Source organism: Scatophagus argus, chromosome 20 (genome assembly GCF_020382885.2).
Source record: "Scatophagus argus isolate fScaArg1 chromosome 20, fScaArg1.pri, whole genome shotgun sequence".
Classification (NCBI taxonomy): Eukaryota; Metazoa; Chordata; class Actinopteri; family Scatophagidae; genus Scatophagus; species Scatophagus argus.
In genome coordinates this window covers 7,585,760-7,604,353 of record NC_058512.1, presented here as the reverse complement: position 1 = coordinate 7,604,353, position 18,594 = coordinate 7,585,760, and the positions used below count along the sequence as shown (strand labels likewise).

General features: G+C 38.2%; 1 protein-coding gene across 1 annotated transcript in view; it reads right to left on the bottom strand.

Moving 5' to 3' along the window:
- The window catches only part of LOC124051469 (astrotactin-2-like), a 237,289-nt gene that overhangs the window by 186,288 nt on the left and 32,407 nt on the right, over positions 1–18,594 (bottom strand). The window contains exon 2 of the mRNA XM_046374872.1: positions 11,636–11,823. Within this exon, the coding sequence (XP_046230828.1) occupies positions 11,636–11,823 (188 nt within the window). The remainder of the gene's footprint in view (positions 1–11,635; positions 11,824–18,594) is intronic.

The window sequence follows — 18,594 nt, the reverse complement described above, 5'->3', positions numbered from 1 at the left end:
AAGAACCAAAATGAACTTAGCCTAGAATAGGGACACCAAAGCCCACTCCTGCAACTAAGCACAATCTGAGAGTCCCTGCGGACGACGGGGTCACCCCAATGTGACTGTACATTGTACAAAGGGGAGAACACTAACTTTTTCTTTTAAGTGAGCACCAACCTATTAGCAAGTTGCCTTTCTGGAGAAGAGGGAGCCACTCAATAAAATTCCCTCTTACAAATTTATAACAGGACAAGAAAACATAAATGACTACGTCAGCCATGTGGATGCTGAAGTATTATTAATATAATACTATTATTAGAGTTGTAGTATTCTCTCTTTATAAATGCATATGGTGTGCTGTTATTAAACATCCATGCTTATAGTAGAGTCTTAATGAGCACCATGTAAGGAGGCAAGAACAGCAGCATGGACAGAAATACACAGAAAAAAAAAAAAATAAATAAAGAAACTGACCCCACTGCTTGGAGCTACCATCAACAGTTATTATAGACTAACAGTGGGAGGAGGCAGAAGCATCGCAAAGCACCTGGTAGCGCTGCCGGATTCCTTTCAGCAACCCGCGTTAACCAGTTGGACTGTTCACACAGAGCATGCCCTGATGCGAAGCTCTGCGCCTGGCTCGCAATCAGCAGTGATTACTGTGATTATTATTATTATTACTCCCTAAGCCACAGCCAAAAGAACATGCCAGCAATGTTTTAAAAAGCATCACAGCTTTTTGTGGTTGTGATCTAATGCTCTTATTCCACATATTTTTCAGTTGTGTCTCAGCAGAGAGGGAGAGACGAGCACACACACTCCTTGCTGATTATCACACAAGGCCAAGTTCTTCTAACTTTATTGCTGCAAAGGAAGAGAAGCCCCACATTTCCAGGAGCAAATAAAAAGCTTTATGTTATTCATGAGGGTATAATAAAGATCAACTCCTTGTGCAAAAAGAGCAAAGGAGCAGGAGACCAACATGGAACAACCTCCTTTTAATGCCAGGTCAGTGCTTGTGCACAAACTGAACTATGGTGGCTCTTCGGCCTCCTCTGTGTCCCCGGTGAAACCTTGATGACAGTAAGTCATCATCAGCTTATCTTGGAGTGTAGGCTTGTACCGGAGAAGAGTGCATCTATGAGAAAATGATCATATAAATCCAAAAAGGTCCCAATGATCTTTAACTTGAGAAAATATTATTCGTTGACTTTCAGAAGACCTCAAATGTCAGACATGGTATGGAGAACACTGGGAAACGTACACTAATAAATAACCCCTCTGGACAAAGGGCTAGAGATTCATCATGGGACAGAGCTAAAGGCTGCTCCCCATGGCAGCATGCAGTGGGTTAGTGTGAGAGCTTGAGGAGAAAGCTGAATGCCCTGGACATTGTTATTGTTGTCACATATTAAAATGCCTTGCAATGAATTAACTTGGAAACAGTACTTGTCTTGGAAGACAACAGCTGTAAAATAACTGAAGATGATTCTGACAGCTACATGTCTGCCAGACTACAGTGCCATACTGGTTAATGCCCAGTTTTCCCAGGTCCAATTATTATAATTTTTTTTTTTACTAATCGCAATACATGCATCTGGGTACGAAAAACATCCTCTTCTATTGTCAGGTGCCAGCTCTGTCATTCCCTCCCTCAATTTGGCGCATCCTAGCTACTGTAGCTTGACATCCTTTTGGGTCTGGTGATGGAATGTATCTATATGTCGTGTTGAACAAGGAAAATTACCCTCAACCCACATTCAAGATTTTATAAAGTAATTATTTCAAAAAGATATCCTCTAGCGAGTGTTGTTCTTTTCAGGAGAAGGAATCAAGTGAAGGAACACACTAAGAAGCAGCAATCCATGTTTTACCCGAAAACTTGCCTAAGCACAACTAATGTGTGCTTGGGGCATCAAATGACATCATATGACATGCTGCCGCACTGAAGCGCCACATCATCATTTCAAGTCTGGATCAACTGTTAAATCACAGGTTTCTTCTTCTTCTTCTTCTTCTTTCACCAGGAATCAAGAGATCCATCCAGTGATTAAATTTTGCATTGGTATGGCTTAGGCTAGCCATACCACAAATCATACACTGAAAAACAAAAAGAATATCTATATCTATCTATCTATCTATCTATCTATCTATCTATCTATTCATAGATAGATAGAATAGATAGATAGAAAGTTTTAATACATTTTTAATAAATGATAGATTCCGTTCTCACATTTCAGACTTGTTTGTTCGGTGTCACTCACTACATTTTTGCAGTACAGGTGTACTACTTGAACTTAATTGATGTAGTTTAGTAGCCTTTATTATTATTTTGGCGATAGATTTATAGTTTAAAAGATTAGGCTGAATTGGTGTTTATTTATCGTCATTTTTATCGTTACCGTGATTAATACCAGAAACTATCAGGATACATTTTTTAGTCCATATTTCCCATCCCTAGCATCAATTAATTATCACGTTAATGCATATGTGATATTAACGTGTTAACGCAGTCCCAGCCCTAATTGATATACCAGCTAGGCCTCTGGGATCACTGACATATTTTCACACAATGCTTCCGACCTTAAACCTATAACCTACTAGACGTTAGAATAGAGATTTTCCATTCTCAGTTTTTATACATTGCAGTGTTACTTTGTTTCATCATTCAGTAGTAATTTCCTTCAGCAGCTTTTTATTTACAATTTGATTTAGGTCATTAAACTCATCTGATGAGGTACAGTTCTTCACAAAACTAAATGAATTAAAACTCATTGAGGTGGAGACAACAGCAAAAAGCTGAATGCCATGCTCACTAAGGAATCAATATTTTTTTTTATTACTGAACTAAAACATATGTTTTTAGATAATAATATTATTAATAATAATCCCATTATTACTGTCCTGTAAATTAACGCAGCAGAAATTGGATTCAAAGGAAGGAACTTTAACAGCATCTCACAGAGTAACATGGTAACAAGTTGGCCTGTTAGAGACCCCTAAAAGCCAAATAAATAACTAACTCAAAGGAACACATCTTATGTTAGACTAATGAGGTGAGCAATATTAACATCACTATTAGCATCATGTTGAAGCTTAGAGAATGCCATGATTGCTGTGCACACAGTGTATCCTGTGCACATGGAGTATGAGCAAAGAGAAAATTAATCAAAAAGCTAACATGATTTCATTTTGAGAGTGCTCCCCACTTGACATCAGAATGGCCATAAACATTTCACCAGGGCTAATTACTATTTCAGTGGACTAATAACAATAATGCATATTTCCAATTTAAACTACTCAGACAAAACACAATAACCTAATACAAGTTGGAGATCCCCCCAAGTACAATATCCCTCACATTTAACACTTGTCTTTTCAAAGTGCCCACTTAAATGTAGAGTTCCCTTTAGAGCACAGCACCCTCCCTCTGTTGATGTATAGAATTGATGACTATTTCATCATTCACATGAACTAATCCATTTTGTTTAACTTAAAGCTGCTAATAATCAGTATCATCATTATTTTTATATGACCAATGGGTCAAAAGACTACAATGTGAACCTACAGAGATTTAATAATCAACTCTACCGTTCTCATCAACTTTATGGAGCCTTTTAGCATCTTTCAGCTCATTGTTCTTTCAGCCAGCAAATTTACTTTATTTGATTCAGTGTCGCTACTCTCATCAGCTTTATGTCCACCCACAGAAAGTAGTTGTTGTTTTTACTGAAAAACTCTAAAAGAACAAACAACAAAATTAAAACCATTTTAGCTAACATCACCATAGTTGTTATCATAACCAAGACCTAATAACAAAGAGAAAAGCAACACCTTTTTCAGAGGTGTCTGGTTTTACTGTAACAATAATAAATGAAAGGAATTATATAAAATACTCTTTAAAAAGTCCCTCACAAGACAGACTAATTAAACAGTGTTATATGAGGTTATCCTGACTGGGGCAGTGTGAGGTGGTGAGGAAGTCCAAAAAATGCTCAGAAGTTATTTTAAGATGTGTCATATGGGTCATTCTGCAAGCTAATAACCTCAAATATATTGTTATTTCTGTATGAAGACATGTTTTATTGTCTGTACAGTTTATTAAGTCACAAAGAAGCACAAACAATGTAAAATGGATACATGTAACATAACACTATAAGAGTGTGATGCCTCTGAGACCAGCAGGAAATTAAGGACAACAGATGTTGTTCAGAAGTTATTCTCACTGTTCAGTGTTGAGTCACTGCAATTGTTTTGTGCTACATGCTAAGAAGCTGGCGAATGAGCACATTGTGCCAGAGATGCTTAAAACTTTTATGTGATGTGCAAGTACAGTTTAATCATTACTGAGCAGCGATGATGCAAAGAAGCGTCATTAAGGGCAAACTCACTCTAATGATTTGTGATTCTAGAAGCATCAGGTCAGTCACTTAAGCTGCAGGCTACCAGTAAATCCTGGTACTGATTCTGCATTCATGGCACATTAACACCCATGTATAAAATTATACAATCCAAAAGGTGACTGAAACAATTGAAGCTTAAAGTAATTAAAATGTAACTCACTTAGACTTTAATGTAATAATTGCAAATGTCCTCATCCACAGCAGCATTATTCCTGCTTATGCCAAGGCATGGTGAAAATTAATTTATGGAGTTGATTCCACAGGAGCCACAATTGTCTCAAATGCCTCGCTGACCCACTGCACTGATGATCATATATCACCAGTGACTGCTTAATTATAAGGACGCCATTTCAACCATGTAGGGTGCACGGTATCTTCGTGCATATCTATCAGGACATAGATAAGAATAGTAGTCGTACTTTCACATTGTGTAAGCTCGGGAATATTAAATCAACCCCAGGCATATGCTCAATTATAAGAAATGAGTCAGCCTGAATTAAAAAAGAAATGGAATGTTTTCTATTCACTTTAGTTTTTTGGTCTTTTATTTTGTTTTGGTGAACGGCTAACTGGGGTATTCAACATAATGTCCAGACAGTCAATGAAACGTGTCTAATTTACATTTTGTGTTGTCGTACAAACTCCAAGATCTCAGGGAATAGATGATTATGTTCTGTAACATGGCATATGAAAGGCTCTAAACTGCCAGCCTTTATTGCATCTCATTTTGGAAAAATACTACCTGTCCTCCCAGTGAACTCAAACATGTCATTTGTTTGAAAAATCCTCCTCAATGCTGCACACAATGTGACTGATTGCTGCTTCCTCTGAGTTCCTCTGAGTATTCAAATTTTCTCTGCATTATATCATTCCCAGTAACTGGTGAAAAGGGAATGCAATTGTGTCTCACCTATAATTATTTTTTCCCAAAAAACTTTCTATATTGCATCATGCATTGTGCATCACAGATGATTTCCAGTGTACAGGTTTCAATGAGTGGAGGAAATTGCTTTTTCTCTGTGATCCATCTTAGCTGTGGGATGGGGACTTTGTTTAAGGCCCCGCTTCAGGACATCTCAGCGATCTGATCAAACAACCAATGTGACTCATTTTTTGGAGTCAAAGTGCCTGGTTGTTGCCTGGTGTTGGATGTTAATAATTCCATTCATTTTTTATACCGCTTATCCGTCAGGGTTGCAGGGGAGCTGAAGCCTATCGCTGACTACGGGCGCGAGGCGGAGTACAAATCGCAATCGCAAGGTTGACATGAAGACAGACAACCACACACTCACACCTCGGGACAATGTAGAGAAACCAATTGACCTAATGTGCATGTTTATTGGGATTGTGGGAGGATTGCTAAGACCCGGAGAAAACTCCACACAGAAGGGCCCAGACCGGGATTCGAACCTGGAACCCTTTTGCTATGAGAGGCCAGTGCTAACTACTGCACCACCGTGCTGCCCTGTAATTCCATGAATCACATTATTATTTTTTTCCCCCCATTTCCTTTCTATAGAACTGTGAAAGTTGTTTCTGAAATGTTTTAAATTCTTTCAATCATTTTCCCTCCAATAGTGTTAACAGAGTTATTACACTGTGTGAGTTTCATATTTCTTATAACCCTGCCTCTAATGTTCCCTTTTTTTGGAAATGTAGGTTAAAGAAAAAGTAGTAGCACAGTACTAGATTTTACTATTTTTAAGACAGTGACAGGCTGCAGTGAACTGCAATGAAACCCTTCACTGATACTGATGTATAGAAGACTACACTTCCAATGATTTACCATCATAGTTTTGCCCCTACTAGAACATCCCTCAAAGGTACACATGAAAAAGAGCAGAGCAAAGGCTAAAAGCAGTTTGACAAAAAGCCAACCATAACATACAAAATCATAGCAATAGCATAACCGAGGAAATGACAATGCTAAAGGATGTCTGATAGTTTTGATGACAAGGTTCAAATCAAATGTGTTCAGATAAACGCCTCAAGGCATGAGCTCATGGGAGAAATTAGCCTTGGAGAATTTCTGACAGAATGCCTATAGCACTTTCTATCAGAAAGCACATTGGCTAAAGACTAACAACGCCAGATAGGCCAGTGAGGTGCTGTGTGTGAGTGAGTTGTACACAGGGCTTTCTTTTAAGTCTGTGGTTTGGTTAGATTAACAACCTAACAAAAATATGATGTTTACAAAAAATATCATGGTGTGGGTTAAACGTGTTTCAAAGAGCTTTCTGGAAGAAAGCTTTCACAGCTAACTTGTGCAAAGCATGGCCTGGACATTATACTGTATGTTGCTGAAAATGCAGCAAAATGTTGATATGTCAGATAACAGTAATCAGTCATAGTCATAGACATAGAAAACAAAGGGTGATGTGGTAGGGGGGAAAGATAAAGATTTTTTTTTGATTCTTGAAATATGACTATTAATGTTTCATTTTGTTAATGAATCCATATAAACAAGACTGTGTGTGTGTGTGTGTGCAAGCATGGGGAAGGGGCTCTAGAGTTGACATAGTATGTCAAACATGATCGAATGATTTCAAACATGCACACTGTACTCTATGCAAGCCTGTGCAAAGTATCTGAAGCATATTTGTACTTAAAATACTATCCTCATTATCATTGCTATAATGTAATTTATCAGTGTAAGTGTAACATAACAAGGCTTCCTCTTAAGTGTCAAAGACTGCATGTGGCAGGTAGGAAGTGTCTGTGCCTTTGTTAACTAATGCAACAAATCACACTTCTGTGGGTCTTTCAGATGCAGCTGTTGAAGTAGGCAAATGAATTGTTAAAAAGTTGCTAATTAAAACTGACATTTAAAAAAATATATATTTCAGAAAAGTGCCTTGAATAAAGATAATGAGCATATAAAGCTTCAAAATGGAAGGTATCTCTGTGTGATCACTTCTCCACAAGGGTTTGCAGGGAACTCGCTCTAATTGTAGGCATTTAAAATATACTGTCACTGTACCATCAAGTGTCACTATAACAAAGAAGTTTCAGTCCTGTCATTTAAATCTGTGTTAAAACTGATACCTGTCTCTATCTGCTGCTGTCATATGACAAAGAGACAGTGTAGGGGAAGGGCAGCGAAAAAGCAGGGAGTTGGGAAAAAGATTACTTGACTGAGTGAGAAACTGACAGCCCAATGCCAGAAGAATAGAGTGCTCACACTTCACTCTGGGTGAGAACTGACAGCATCAGACACCGTGATGTTCACTCAAAAAGCCAGGAGACACCTTGGGGCCATGAGGACAAACCACAACACCTTCTGTCCCATCCTGACTGCTTCGATGTGCTTCCTCTCTGCTTTCCCTCCTTCTCACAGTTATCATCCAACCCTGCGGTCCCCTTCAGCCCCACAAAGCGATTCAGCATCTTTCAGCTTATTGTTTAGGTTTGACGGCCTGTAGCTTTACTGTTTTAGGTTCACCCTCACTGTTCTCATCAGCATCAAAAGAAGAACGAACATTGAAATATACCCAGAGCAATTCACTGGAATGTTCATATGACACACGACTCCAAAAAATGCTAATGTTGCTCTGTATTTGGTGCATGTGTAAACAGACAACTGTGTGCAAACAAGCATTTTCAACGTAAAAAGTGATGTTTTGTCAGTTTTGAGTTTACAGCCACCGATCAAAAAAAAATCAATGCAATATTAAATCGATTTTCATCTAGATGACATATACCATACACTTCCACTAGAGGATAAATTCCTGTGTTCAAAATACAATGAAAGGTGAGCATTTCATGTAATTTAAACTGCATCACATTTAAATGTGACACACAGTCACATTCTTGAGTCTACCAGAAGTGGTTTGACCCTTTATCTGCTGCTAGTGGCACTCCAGAGCAAAGAAAGTTTCTTGTGCTTTACTGACATGCACAGAAAGAAGGTGAGGTGTTCTTAAATCGAGTACGTGGCTTGAAGATGAGAGCAACAAAGGAAGCGGAAACACCTAAGATGTATTAGCGAATGTGAAGCACAGGAGACTGAGATGAAGCCAAGACAGGAAGAGAGAGGAGAGCGATAATCATTCATTATTATAATAATTAGAACAATATCATAATTAATTAATTCAGTATCACACACAACAAAAGAAACACAAATCCATTATAACGGTTTGCTCTGTGCTTGACGAGCAAGAGACTTGGGCTTATCTCAACATTCACTGGGTACTGGGTGAGAGCCAGGCTACACTCTGGAGTTGTCACCATTTTAAACAACTAATGCACATAAACAGAAAGAAAACCGTTCCAGTGGACAGAAATATATGGACCAAAAATGGACACACCAAAACTATAATCCAGAAAAAAAATCTGAAATATAATACAGATTACCAACATAAGATTAGTCTACAGCATAAAAATAAAAACTGTACGTATCAGACACAAGGGTCAGATTTGCTGTTGAAGTAAACTTTTTTGTCCATGAATCGGAAAGCTTATAAACATATTAAAGGTCTCATTGTTCAAGTGATTTAGAAAGTTTATTAATTAAATTTTGTTTGATTAATAATGAGCTGGTAATGGGAAACTAAGTTTTCAGTTTTATTTGGTTTTACTTTAGAGACTTGGTGCTCCATTTCAGACCAAAAGCTGGCCTTGATACTAAAGGAGTGCACAGGACTCTGTGATCCACTATATGAAGGAACACAAACAGGCATGAAACTGCTTCAAAGCATTGGAAATGCTTTTAATCTGAAAGAAATATGCAGAAAATGATTAAGCCTTTCTCACAAAGAACATTTTCACATTGACCCAATGAAAGAAGATGGGGTACATAATAAATTGATAATGAATGAATTCCATTAAGCTGTTTTCGTTCAGGATCCTGGTATTGTTCACTTTGCTCACTGTAATACTGTGATGGCTTAGTGGGAGAGAGCCATTATTAAGGTTATTTGTAACATGTGCCTTCAACAAGTCAAATGTCTGCAGTGAAAAAAGCCCATACAAAAAAATCTGTCTCCCATTGAAAATAAAATAGATGTACTGATATAAAAGATTATCAATGCCTTCTCCCTTCTCCCAAAACTATGATTTGTACCTTTTATCATACTCATATTCACAGACATGCCAGAGCAGTGAAAGGAGAGTCATGAGCTGCACAGTGAAAGAAACAAAGTTGAAAAAGAATGAAAAGAGAAAAGGTGCAAGTCCATTAATTTATCTGAATGCATGCACACAGAGCAAAAAAAAAACAGACATGAAACTAAACTTCAACTTCATGAATGTTTACAACTATTATTATCATCGTTTTCTCTTTATGTCACTTTTAGTGCCAAGCTGACACTGCTCCAGAGATTCTCCATTTTGACAACTTGACACAGGGGACCAAGTCTGTCAAAAACATGTCTTGGCAGCTTTCAATGTTACTTAACTGTCAAATGCTTTTATATCTAGAATAAAGGTTTATGCAATCATGTGATTGCAGTACACACAGTAATAATAAAGTTAAAGTAAAAGATACATGCAAACAACTGCAACTTTGGAAAAACAATGTGACAATGACACTACAGTTCATGTAAAGTCGTCAAAACAGATATTTTTAGTTTCAGTGTCAGTTTTGCACTGAAAGTGACACAAACAACAACATGACATATGGTCATATTCATTCATGGTGTTTAATTCATGGTTATGTAAATTTCTATGACTCAGTCATGACAGGGTGACGCACACCCCCTCAAATAAACTGTCACCACAAGTGTTTTGAGGGTGAGAGAGGGGATGGCGGGGCTGTGAGCAGGAGAGGTGAGAGGATTCAAAGGAACATGGAAAGGATAGCGAGAGGAGATGGTGCACAGAGACAGAAATAGAGAAGGGGGTGGGATGTGCAAGGAGAGGTGAGGCAGACAAAAGTTAACAACAGAATAGGTGTGAGGCATGAGACCTGAAAAGTTGAAGCTTGAGGAGAAAGTGAAGGAATGAAGTGACAAGAACAGCAATTGGGAAAGAAGGAGAGAGCAGTGAGAACACAGCCGGAAAAATTCAAGTTTCAAGTTAGCAAGAAGAGATGTAACACTTCACATCTATAAAGGCTAGATGATGTAGCAAGTACATTAAAAAGCAAGGAGACAGAGAGGATGGTCAATTAAAGCTCATAAAGTGATGAACATGGAAGTAGGAGAGAATACTTTAGTGAACAGATAGATAGATAGATACTTTATTGATCCCGAGGGAAATTCAAGAATGGATGCTGCAGAGCAAAAATGGTTCTCAGCTGCATTGTGTACACGTGCATGTTAATAAGACAATTCCGTCTCAGCAGATTTAAATCAATAGCAAATCATTATATGCCACAATCATAAAGCTGAAGTAGGCAATGAAAACACGACTTATACACATGCAGGAGTACAGTACTGAGCTCGAGCTCAATCCTAAAGACGACTCAGTTCTCTCACAGATCACTGCTTTACCTGCTACCAGCTGGTAACAGCACACTTTAATACGCTGACACTCACCCTACATCCTCATAGCATCTCCTCAGCCAGAACTTTAATAAAACTGTAATATACCAAGAGGTACATGCCGGGGTAAGCTGTGCTACTGTAGCTTTGCCTTTGCCAGGCTAGTTTGACATTTGAAGGTCATAACCTCCACACTAGACATCTTGTCTACAAAGTCTTTACTCTGTCCACTCACTGTATCAGCACCACTAACTCTAATGCTTCCTGTGAAAAAGGCTTTAATGCTACCAAAGAGGACAAACATTATGAGAAAACAACTTCAGCACACTCATTATACAATGAGGAGTGAGTCCATGCATATCTTAAGTGTATCATTACACCAAGGTGTCTCAGTGTACTTAACAACAAAATTAGAAGATTAAAATTTAAAGATTAATAGGAGTATCAACAACTACGACAGAGAGATCATCAGAGTTATATGTTGTGAATAGATTATTTATGTATCTCTCTCCACTTTTTAAACATTTAAGCTTTGCCACTTTCTGGTGTTACCTTTCTTAATCTTGACAAAAATATAACAACCACCAAACGATATATCTTTCCATATAGAGACTGAAATGGTCCTCACTAACCAGTTACAACACTACATGACACTGACTTTTGAGTGTAAAACCGTAGTTATGACATGCCATGAAAACGTTCAGAATCATCACACACACCCACAAAAGACTGCCAGCAAAGTGTTTTTTTTTTCTGTATGTAGTTTCCACATGCATTAATGACGGTTTCAACAACCACATTTTCTAGGCTTAGGTGTTCAAAACTTACCATAACTGAGATGTGCAGCAAATGCATGTGTTCATGTAGGACATGAGCAGGCTCCCGGGCAGTGGGCTGTGTTGTCTGGGCTAGAAGCTCAGACTCAGTCATGGACACATGGAAGTACAGCGTTCCATTTTCCAACCACTGTTGTTTCCAGTGTACCTGTGAAATATCTTCTCCCGTACCTGACATCTCTGAAGAGAAGGAAACAGAAAGAAAAGGAGCAGTTTGTGAGATTAACATTGAATCCATGAAACACTGTCATTTAAACAGTGTATGAAGTACACATTTTCCAAACCTTATTATGTGAAAAATTAAAAGAAACAACCAACAACCAAATAGCCTGTGAATAAAATAACAAAATGAACACAAGTTCACATTTGACTGTTTGAGGTTATACATTGGTATTCTAGTGCAGCGCTTTTTCTCAGCACACACTGTGCTGCAACAAGAAAACCCTGAACTCTTGCTGGACAGACTTCTTAGGCTGTCATAATTTTGTGCATTTGTGCAGTTTGCTCAGCAAGAATTACTGTCAAGCTATTACATGGCTTAGCTACTTTGATGAAATGTTTAAGACAACTTTTTCACCCATGGTATTAGTCAGAGATTTGTCTAAATTGAAAATGAATAAGTGGCAAGCGTCACAAATGTTTCAGTCATCACAATCAATACAGCACTTCAATTACAGATAAAAGCAGTCACAGATGGGAAAGACTTATTTCTGTTAACATCCATTTGTTCATGTTCCTTTTTTGTCAGGAAAGAAGTACAGACACAAAAAGTTTACAAATGTGAAGACAGCGATTGAATTCACTTGTCCAAAGCAGTGGTAGAAATGCTGTCTCACCATTCACCGTCCTCTTCCCATCCACACAAATCGTCCTACATTTTCTACCAATAGCTCCAGGCCAGTGCAAGCACTAAGTATCAAACATCAAAGGAAAGCTGGAAATATTTAAGAGCAAAGAAGAGAAAAAAATGTGCAAAATAAAAAAGAGAACAAAAAAACAGACCCAATTGCAATTTATGGGGCAGTGGAAAAAGGAGATAAAAAAAGAAGCAGGGGGATCACCAGTTTATCTCGATATGGATCACAGCACAAGAACCTAATGCTATCAAGTGGGAGTGGTTGTTCAGTAGAAGAGTACTGAGAAGCCTCAGGGAGCCTCAGATAGGGAGACTTGATACAGTATTTGTCATGTGGCTGGGTGACAAGGGCATAGACATCTGCTGACATCTCCTATCAGCGGCAGGTACCAAATGACAAATGGCTTTCAGTGCAGCTGGTTATTAACCCACTGACTCTGGGTCAGAAGACATGGGCACCAGGGGAGGGTTATGTGAGCTATGCTCAGCAGTGCCATGGCCTCTCAGGTGCAGTGAGAGAGCATGCAGAAAAGACATCCCCTCAAACAGTGACAGCAATCATAACATAAGGTCTATAGACCTCATATTAGGTAACACAGTAGGTAACTTTACTTAAATATAGTAAATGTGCACTGCAGTTAACAATTATTTTCTTTATGCTTTCCTTTATCCTCTCCACTAATTTATCTAATTATTATTTTGTAAATTGATTAAATTAGTCTATAAAATTAACGAGCACCAGTCTATGCTGCTGTCTTCACATTTTCTAACAACAACAGTCCAAAGGTTTACAACTGATATGAACACATGCAAAAAGGGTAGGGGTAGGAAAGGTGAGAATATTGGTGGATAAAGAAAATTGCAAGGTCCAGGGATATGCCCCATGGATGAAATACATGAATTAGGAATATTCTGATAAGAAAACCGACAGATTTTTTTCAACTTAAAAATTATCTTTTTACCCACATATTGAATCAGCTGGTTAAATATAATAGGCACATAGAAACTGCTTGACAAAACAAGATGTAAGTTGGAAGATCACCTAATAGTAGCTTATTTATAATCTACTATTATTACAGTCTCCAATTTCAATTTTTGGAGCTGATAATCAATGTCTGGGTACAGCATGCACAAAAATAGCAGCACATTACTTTCGCATAATTCATTCTGAAAATAAGACGTGAAACAACACAAAGCATGACATCTAGCATTACCTATACTATTGTAGTGCTTCTACTCAGCCCACAATAAGAGAGAGGTTGGGATTTCAAGTCAAAGATTTATTAAAAATAGAAGACTCAGAAGACATGGCAAACACAACTAAGTGTACGGTCCAAAAGAACAATCCATGACATCAGAGAAATTAAATATCTAGCATCAGAACACAAGAGGGGTCATTCCCACCCATCACTTCAATGCTCTCTTACAGCTCAGTACAGGTAGCTAGCCAGCTGTTTGCCGTAGAACACAACATGTTGAGAATTGTCATTTTCACCCTCTCCACTGTGTAATCTGAGAAAATCACTGGCCTAGCTCAAAAGTCAACTACCTAGTGTCAAATAAACGACCGGCCACTACAGTTTATTTGTACAGAGAGCAAGTGGTTTTATAAACTCTACAATGTTGTAGCATGAATTTTACACAAAGTGCTGTCAACCCAACCAACCTTGCTGACTCACTCAGTTCAAAATATATCTTCTCAGTTTTTCTCAATAAACTGACAGGTTGATCTATATATTATATAAATGTGCAATTGAGTACTTTTCCATTTTTCTTTATTTTTTTGCTGTTGGCTCATTATTTCAACATTTAGGACAATGTACACACTACATTTAATTCATTTAAGATGCCCTCTAAAAGTACACCTTCAAATCCTCGATCTTGTACAGTAAAAGTGAGCTCTTCTATACTTTTGCTGACTACAGCTTATGATAAAATTTTTGTGGGGCGTGAAATTCCTAAATGCCATAACTGCTGGCTATTCAACTCTTAATGCTTAATCTGCAGGCTGAAGACACGCTGCTTGACCTTTCACCTTGACAAGCGATAAAGCTTTGTCTGCTGGGCCAACAGCGAGGGGCCTCCTGCCATCTGTTACTGTTTTAAACAGCCTTATCAGGTTACTGTCAAATTTACCTAAGAACTTTGCTCACGTGCTTTATGTGCATTTCAGATAGCTTTAAATAACTCGGATTATGCATAGCACTGACACACAGCTTGATCCAAATTAAACGTGATTTTCATGTGAAAACTGAAAAGCAGAAACAGAAGCAATCACATGCAAGATGGATAGACAGTAATAGTGTTTCTAGGGCTGACACCTATCTTTGTACAATTGTTATGTAGATGAGGAAGCTCAGTAAGCATGCTATTTAAAGACAAAAGGAGTGTGTGTCCTTGTCTTTTGTGCTATGAGGCTTGTCACTGGGCACCAAGCCAGACGTTACTGGGATATAGGTGTATGGCCTCAAGGTCTGCTTGTAATTCATTAGGAGGAACATTATTAGTGTGAATATGTCCATGACTGTGTGTATGTGTCTACCGTATGAGTGAGACTAAAGCAAGTATGCTCCCAGCAAGGGTGTTAGCAATACGGTGTATCTCAAACTGAGTCCAAGGACAACCCAAAGGAGTGCCCCTCCCCTGAAGAAAAATTGATTGATCATGGAGAAATGAGAGCACATCATGCTTGGATCCTTAAAGGTTAAACAAATCTTTTGAAGTATTTGTGTTTTTCTTCTGTGTTATCAGCAGTAACTTGGTGACAGACAAAAAGACAGTTGTCACATTAATCAACTGCTAAAACAAAGAAATGAGAGACTGGCTTTGAGAAATCATCCATTTATCTGAATTTATATGGGACATTACTGGTGGTTTTGCATTCTTTCTGCCCACGAGTACAACTGGTAGTGTCTTCTTCAGAAAAGACATTTGTTAAGGTCCTTAACTTTTCATGCTGTCATCCTGCAATGCACAGTGATGTTTCTAAAATGAATCAACAAAACAACTTGAGGATGCATTTCAAATGACACAGATCACTGATAATTAAGATGCAGTTCTGTCCTTTTCCATTGGTTAATGGATAAATTAAAGATAAAACTCAGGTAAAAAAAACCTGTTAGAAAAAATATGAAAACCTTGGTATAGTCCCTTTCACTTTTCATAAAGTTTGCATAATAGTAAGGACAGAGATATTGAAAGCTTGGCACAAATCCTTAATAAACCCTTCTTATGCTTTTCTAAGTTCTTTCTCTAGGTACTTAAGATGTAAGTGACATCTATTGAACACTCAATGCCAAAAGAACTCTGAGTACAACAGTTGATGATCATGCAAATGCTCACTGTGTTTTTCTATATCCCTTTTCTTTCATGTCTGTCCTTTAAGATCTTTCATCTTTTCTTCATCATTTGCAAGGTTTGACAAGGAGTTCAATTATGAGTTCAAACTGTAGTTTTCACAGTCTTGGAATTTTTACCTTGAGCAAGAGTGATTTTCACCTGGTATGGTCAAAGTCAGGCATTTGATGAGATGAGGTTGGCCACAACCACACAGTCAGTAAAGGAAGGCCACCACACAGTGGAGACAACCCTAACCCTAACACAAAAGACAAATTTTCACTCTTAAGAACCGGAATGCGCCAATTCAGGATTTAAACAATAAAATTCAATCAGCGGCAGTGAAATACTGGAGGAGTACTGTACATCTACTGGTGGCTAAAACAGAAAAATCTAAAAAGAAAAAAAACTTCTATTTTCTGAATGCAGTCTGTGACTTCTATCCAATCTTAGCAACTGCAAATTAAATCATTCAGCTTGGAAAACTGCCGCATTGTTCACTGAACCCATGATAAAAATGAACATGTGTTAGTTAGGGATACAGCACTTTACCAGTTTCACAGTACTGGTATTAAAATTGACAGTTATCATGCCATGTAAATTTGCTTATTCCGTATATTGAATTAAATTAATGTTATTTAATTACAGTGTACTCAGCATGTTTGATCTAGCTTCCTTCTTGCCATTAGTTGGTTCCTTTGCAGAAGGGAGTTGTTTTCAGCAAACAAGCATTAAATACCAACTGTACAGTCACTCAGGAACTGGTGGAGACCAATCAGAGCTAAATGTGGAGTGAAAATTGTACTACATTAATCACAAACACTCCTCCAAGTGAATGCTTACATATCTGTTGATAGTATTTGTTAATGTAGGCTTACACAAGCTGTTTGTACAGATCAGTACATTCCCTCTTTAGTAAACTCCCCAGCAGGGCTAACTAGTATCAATATCAGATGCTGAATTGCTATTCCTGTTTAACTTGTTCCCTCTGTTTGACATTATATAGGCCTCTTTCCTGTCACTTAAGATGTTCTTCACGTCAAATGCAGTTCTCAGAAATTACCAGTGCATTTAGGAGAGAAAGAGGGTGCCTTTTTTGCCAACAGAAGGCATTAATGAGCCATTGTGAATATGCATACAAAGACAATCAGTTGGTGAAAGTGTTAGTATGGTGAAAATGACCAAGAAGGTGAAATAAATCAACTTTATTTCACAACTAATATACTGTACAAAGCTGATTTGTTTGTTAAAATTGAAATCTACTTTAAAAAAAAACAATTGCTGTTACAAACACTCAGTATTTGAATTAGTAAGGACAAGTAGTAACTTTTGCTGAACAGAGGGAAAAGGCAATGATGTCATCCAGAGACAAATCCTGCAGCTGCTCCACTGATCATGAACAATGGAAAAATTCTTTTGACACTATGACGATACCCAGGGTGATTTTACTGGAATACAACTCTATTTTCTGAATTACACCTGGAAAACATTTGAATAGAAAATTCTACAAGCCCACAGAGTCAAAATCCAATTCTGTGTCAATGGACCATCTCCAGAACGCATTACCTGAATACATCCTCAATTCAATTCCCAATCCTCTTATTTCCAGCTACAGAGATGGTAGTCTGTGTTTGAAGATACTCACTTTACTGCCTGAAACTTTGTGGAGGTGGAGTATCCTTTGCATTCAAATTACAATAACACTATTTATGCCATACAGCATTACTTTCATGATCAGATTGTTTGAAACAACATACACTGTACAGATACACCTCTTTGTGAAGCTGTTCTTCAGGGGATTCGGCCCCTTACTTCCAGTGAAGGGAAATCTTAATGCCTCAGCATACCAAGATATTTTGAACAATGCTATGCTTCCAACTTTGGTGAAGGCCCTTTTTTATTCCAGCATGAATGTGCCCCAGTGCATAAAGCAAGGTTCATAAAGACATGGTTGAATGAGTTTGGAGGGGGAGAACTTGACTGGCTCGCACAAAGCCCAGACTTCAACCCCATCGCACACCTTTGGAATGAACTGGAACAGAGATTGTGGATCAGGCCTTTTGGTTCAACATCAGTGCCTGACCTCACAAATGCTCTACTGCATGAATAGGCAAAAATTCACACAGAAACACTCCATAAGCTTAAGAAAAGCCTTCCCAGAAGAGTGGAAGCTGTTATAGCTGCGAAGCTGTTTATGTATTTAGAATGAAACGTCATTAAAGTCCCCACTGGGGTAATGGTCAGCTGGCTCCATAGTTCTGTCTATATAGTATATTTAACATAACCACCATCGGACAATGTGTTGATTCAAGACTTCACTGCCTCCAACAATCTGACAGACAGCAGACACAAGTTAAAAACAGTAAAAATTCCTGCATTCGAATATGTCGTCTAGAAGCTTACAAATATATGCATGCACATACATACAACAACACACATTCCCAAAAGGTTGGCATTCATCAGTTTAAAGGTGATCATAGCAGTGCAGAGTCAGTGACTGTGCAAGCCTGACAGCTCAATGACAGTTTGTCAGCTCAGCAACAAGCCCGTGTCGTCAACATTTACTGTGATGAAAGCTGGCACCCTAAAGGCACTTTGCTGTCTGTCATTATGTACATGGCATAACGCGTCCGTCTTCCACTGACTGCACCCCACATCTCGATGATCAGGCTGCCTATAGTATGGGTGTCTTGTGGCAATACAATAAATGGATGAGTATCAGTAATTCATATAAGAGAATGCGGATGGATTCATTGGTT